Genomic DNA, 6,000 nt, shown 5'->3' with positions numbered 1-6,000 from the left:
TTATTATAGTTGTATTGTTAGTTTTTATAAAAATTTATTAAATTATAAAAGTAATTTTTTTTATTTTTACGCAAAATTTAGCGACGGTTTTGGAACTGTCGCGAAATTATAAAACTGTCGCTAAATTTAAAGACCGCCGCTGAATTAGCGACGGGTTTGAGGTTTTTGTCCGTCGCTGATATTTTATTTTTTTTAACTATTAACGGCGTACATTGCACGCTGCGGAAAGGTGTATTAACAGCGTACATATGCACGCCGTTGATAATAGTATTAACAGCGTGTACATGCACGTCACGGATAATCTTGAGCTTTTAACCGCTTGCAACTTTGCAGCGTGCATTATGCGTGCTGCGGAAAGCCATTTTTGTTGTAGTGAATTCTCCGAGAGTTTTTCAAATTAAGAAACTCTTAACTGGACTACACCAAGGCTCAATGGATATTAGTTCATATTACACTAGAATGAGAACTTTGTGGGACGAATTGAAAGATTTCCAGCCGATTTCCGTGTGTCACTGTGGTTCGATAAAGGAATGGCAGGATTATCATAATCAGGAGTGTGTGATGCAGTTCTTAATGGATTTAAATGAGTCATATGCTCAAATCCGTGCTCAGATCTTAATGATGGAGCCACTGCCAGTGATTTCGAAGACTTTCTCTTTGGTTGTTCAGGAGGAGAGGCAAAGATCGATACGTCATGATGCTTCTGTAACTCTGCCAGATCAATCACTAGCCTTCAATACCTCGAACGTTGCAGCTGTAAGAGGTGCTCTTACCATTAAGGGAACTAAGTTTGTTAGGCCTGTTTGTTCACATTGCCACTTTCCCAATCACACTGTTGATAAATGTTACAAATTGCACAGATATCCTCCGAGTCATTCAAGGTATAAGCAGAAACAGAGTGAAGGAAAAGTCCATATTAATCATACTCGCAGCTGTTCTGATGTGCCACTGCCAACTACTGGTGAAGAGAGTGAAGGAAGAGTCCATGTTAATCATGCTCGCAGCTATTCTGATGCGCCACTGCCAATTACTGGTGAAAATCTGAATCCAGAACATTGCCGGCAGCTTATTGCATTTTTAAGTTCGCAACTTCAGCTTGGTAGCAATACTTTGGTTTCACAGCGCCAACCTGATACTGCACTTTGTTTCACCGGTACATCCTCATTATTCACTACCTCTACTTCTGCCTTTACCTTATCTTGGATCATAGACACAGGTTCCACACACCATATTTGTTGTTCTTTGAAGTCTTACCATGCCTTCAAACCGTTTCATTCTAGTGTCACATTGCCTAATAATTCGATTGCATCGGTTACCCACATAGGGACAGTTAAGTTGTCACATGAACTAATCCTGAAAGATGTTCTTTATGTCCCTCATTTCAAATTTAACTTGCTGTCCATCAGTTCCTTAACCAAACAAATTCCTTGCTCAGTATCTTTTCTTCATGATTCTTGTCAAATCCAGGTTCTCAACCCGGACAAGATGATTGGGATGGGTAGAATAGTGGGCGACCTGTACATTCTATGTCATTTTCCAGCTTCTACTACAATTTGTAACGTTTCCCTTTCCAAGTCTCAACTTTGGCATTATAGATTTGGACATGCTTCTTTTCCCAAGTTATCTGTTTTGGGAAAGGCTTTGGACATTAATCCCATCAATAACAATGATATATTGAACTGTGAAATATGCCCTTTGTCAAAACAAAGATGATTACCATTTATTTCAAATAATTCATTTTCCAATAGTCCTTTTGATTTGATTCATATTGATGTTTGGGGTCCTTTTAATCCTCCAAGTGTTGATGGATTCAAATATTTTCTCACAATTGTTGATGACCAATCTCGATACACGTGGATTTATTTGCTTAAGTCTAAATCCGATGTGCTTCATATATTTTCTTCCTACTGTTGGATGATTCGTACACAGTTTGACAAACAAATAAAGTCAGTTCGATCCGACAATGCTCCCGAACTTCGGTTCTCTGAATTTTTCAAGTCCGAAGGAATCATTCCATTTCATTCTTGTGTGGAGCGTCCACAACAAAATTCTGTCGTAGAAAGAAAGCACCAACACATTTTGAATGTGGCTCGGGCTCTACTTTTTCAATCTCATATTCCTTTAGTATACTGGAGTGATTGCATTCTCACATCCGTATATTTTATTAATCGTATACCTACATCCCTTTTGTCAAACAAATCTCCCTTTGATCTACTTTTTCATAAAAGTCCTTCATACTCTCATTTAAAGGTGTTTGGTTGCCTGTGCTATGGTTCAACTCTCCTTAGCCATCGTACCAAATTCTCTCCCCGCGCAATCAAATCTGTTTTCCTCGGTTATCCCCCTAGCTACAAAGCATATAAATTGCTTAATCTTCTCACAAATGAGATTTATATATCTCGAGATGTAACATTTCACGAAAATGTTTTCCCTTTCCAATGTGAATCTTCTTCTTCTGTGGACACTACATTCTTCTCTGATTCTGTTCTACCAACCTAGGCTCCTCTTTCTTCACAGCTTTTAAAAACTCCGGCTGCAAGCTCCAATAATGATGTTGCTGCCCGTCCACATCGAGTTCCCACTAAACCTGCATGGTTGACTGATTATCAATGTTATGCCACTGCGTCTTCTTCTCATTCCTCCACAACTCATCCTTTATCTTATGTTCTTAGCAACCATAAACTTTCCATTCCTTACCAAGCCTTTGTTCACAACATATCTTCCATTGTTGAACCCAATACTTTCTCCCAAGCTGTTGTGAAACCAGAGTGGCGCGAAGCCATGGATGCTGAATTGCAAGCTCTGGAAAGCAATCGAACTTGGTCTATTGTTCCCTTACCACATGGGAAGAGTGTTGTGGGGTGTCGCTGGGTATATAAGGCTAAATTTCGAGCTGATGGCACACTAGAAAGGTATAAAGCACGGTTGGTTGCCAAGGGATACACACAACAGGAGGGGGTGGACTATTTTGAAACATTCTCACCTGTGGCCAAGATTGTCACGGTCAGAACATTGCTGGCGTTGGCTGCAATTCGTGGTTGGTTTCTTACCCAACTTGATGTCAATAATGCTTTCCTACATGGTGATTTAGATGAGGAGGTGTACATGTCATTGTCTCCAGGATATCAACAAAAGGGGGTAAATCTTCCCATGAATGCAGTTTGCAAGCTCCACAATTCTTTGTATGGCCTTAAACAGGCTTCACGTCAATGGTTTTCCAAATTTTCATCTACATTGCTCACCATTGGTTTTCATCAGTCACATGCTGATAGTTCTTTGTTTACTCGAACACGGGGTGATGTTTTTTTGGCATTATTGATTTATGTGGACGACATTGTCATTGCCACGAATAATGAGCAGGACGCCATAGACTTGAAGATGTTCTTGAATAGTCATTTTAAACTAAAAGATTTGGGCAGCTTGAGGTACTTTCTCGGGATAGAAGTTGCAAGATCTTCTCGTGGAATCTCCATTTGTCAACGACACTATGCACTTCAACTACTTACTGAGGCGGGTCTCTTAGGATGCAAGCCTCGCACAACACCCTTGGATGACAATTCAAAGCTAAACACTGAAGATGGTGACTTATTGAGTGATCCTTCTTTATATCGAAGGCTAATGGGAAAGCTCTTGTATTTAACCATCACAAGACTTGATCTTGCCTATTCAGTCAACAAGCTAAGTCAGTTTGTGTCTAAGCCTCGAACTCCACATCTTCACGCCGTATATTCAGTACTTAAGTATGTGAAAGGCATGGTTGGTCAAGGTCTCTTTTATGGACAATCAACCCCACTCAAACTTAGTTTTTTTTCTGACTCGGATTGGGCAGCTTGTCAAGACACTCGGCGCTCAGTTTCTGGATATTGTGTTCTTCTTGGTGAGTCCTTAATATCGTGGAAATCCAAGAAACAACAAACCGTTTCCAGGTCATCCGCTGAAGCAGAATACAGGTCGATGGCCAATGCTACTTGTGAGGTGATTTGGCTGTTATCATTGTTGAAGGACCTCTGCATTTCTTATGCTGCACCTGCTGTGTTGTTTTGTGACAGTCAATCGGCTATTCACATTGCATCCAATCCTGTTTTTCATGAGAGAACGAAGCATATTAAAATTGATTGCCATATTGTGCGAGAAAAACTTCACAGTGGACTCATCAAGATACTACATCTTTCAACACATTTGCAGCTTGCTGATTTGTTTACCTAGTCGCTACTGCCGACTCGCTTCCGCATGTTATTGTCCAAGATGGGGATTCATAACATCCATGCTCCATCTTGAGGGGGCGTATTAACGAGCAAAACACGTTTTTGCTTGTTCCTTGTTAATCTTTGTTAATCTTTTCTTATTTTCCCATAAGCGTGTTTTTCATTTCTCTTTGTATTGATACAAAAGAGGCACATGACGGTTATTGTACTTACTTCTTCGAGACTTCCATTTGGGTATTGAATGCAGTCCCATTTCTTCAGCTTCCGCCATTCTTTTCTTAGTTTCTGATAACCACAATTATCATATTAATAAATTTTTTTTATAAAATTTGATTTATTAGGCTTTAATTTTTTCACCAAAATGCCTTTGGCGATGTGTATCCGCGTGTATATTATATGATCATAAGGAGGACCAACTTAGGCATGTATTTGCATTTGGTATCATCAGAGATATGATTTGAAGTTTAGGAGGTGAAGTCAAATTGTTGGCAAAAACTTGTGTGAGATGGTTTCACGGGTCGTATTTTGTGATACAGATCTTTTATTTGAGTCATCTATGAAAAAATATTACTTTTTATGCCAAGAGTATCACTTTTTATTGTGAATATCGATAGAGTTGGTTCGTCTCTCAGATAAAGATTTGTCAAACCGTTTCATAAGAGACATATTCCAAACTGTTTGCAAACAATGACTGAATAATGAATGAGGCCTTCATAATTTTAAAAGAAAATGGAGATGTGATTTAATTAATCATATCATTATCCATGAAAAAAAATAATTTGACATCAATAAATATGTGTATTTAAGTTTAAGAATATTTCACAAACATGCAACACGTGTGCTTTCGTCGTTAAGTCCAAAATTCAAATATAAATTATATAAAACTGCAAGATAATTTATTAAATTGTAAATTCCGTTCACATTCTTCGCATGTAAATGAAAATTTATTATTATAATGATATTATTATTATTACTATTATTATTATTATTATGTATGAGACATGAAAAACATATCCATCTTTATTCAATTATTATTCTTATAACATACACCTTGTTTCTTATCCTTGTCCGATAAAGACAAGGGGCGTTATTTATCAACAAATTGTTTGGTTGATTTTTTATTCGGAATATAATTGTTTGGTTGATATTTATTCGTCTAAATTAATTGGCCATTGGCCTAAGGTAGTTAGTTCATCAACCAAATAAAACTGCAAATCCAACTATTTCATAAAACATAAAAACTCATGTGAGACGATCTTACATATCAATTCTGTGAAACGAATATTCTATTTGAGTTACTCATGAAATATTACTTTTTATTTTAAATATGAACAATATTGATCCATATGACTATAGATCTACTGTACGTACAATTGTTTTGCTTGGACAGGTTGCTTTCGAAATATGATGGGTAATATTCCAATTTCATCTGGTTAATTCCCAACGATTGGTGTTCTTCCCCCAACAAATACCATCTTTCAAGATGTTCTTTTAACTTGGGCGAACTTCATGGGAGGTGCCTATAATAACCGCGTTTTTTAAATTAAATTTTTTATATAATAATTTATTTTAAAAATAACAAATTTTAGTCCCAAAATTAATTAAAAGACCCCCTCCCTCTCTCTACTACATTATTAAAAACAAAAACTTGTCTGAAACGATATCACGAGTCGTATTTTGTGAGACAGATTTCTTATTTGAGTCATCCATGAAGCAATATTACTTTTTATTCTAAGATTATTACTTTTTATTGTGAATATCGGTAGGATTGACCCGTCTTACATATTAAGATTCG

The 6,000-nt window shown here is 37.2% G+C and overlaps 1 protein-coding gene across 1 annotated transcript; it reads left to right on the top strand.

The window, feature by feature from the left end:
* Positions 1 to 432: 432 nt before the first annotated feature.
* Positions 433 to 1,713, top strand: LOC142550223 (uncharacterized). The gene has a single exon (XM_075659461.1). It carries the CDS (start codon positions 433 to 435, stop codon positions 1,711 to 1,713), a length of 1,281 nt encoding a protein of 426 aa, XP_075515576.1.
* Positions 1,714 to 6,000: the final 4,287 nt, after the last annotated feature.

Source organism: Primulina tabacum, chromosome 6 (assembly GCF_025594145.1).
Source record: "Primulina tabacum isolate GXHZ01 chromosome 6, ASM2559414v2, whole genome shotgun sequence".
In the NCBI taxonomy this organism is placed as follows: domain Eukaryota; kingdom Viridiplantae; phylum Streptophyta; class Magnoliopsida; order Lamiales; family Gesneriaceae; genus Primulina; species Primulina tabacum.
The sequence above is the reverse complement of the archived record's forward strand: the minus strand, read 5'-3'. Positions and strand labels throughout refer to the sequence as shown.

Bases quoted from the DNA above. Each gene is read 5' to 3' on its own strand.
- LOC142550223 (XM_075659461.1), top strand. From the start codon at position 433: ATGGATATTAGTTCATATTACACTAGAATGAGAACTTTGTGGGACGAA.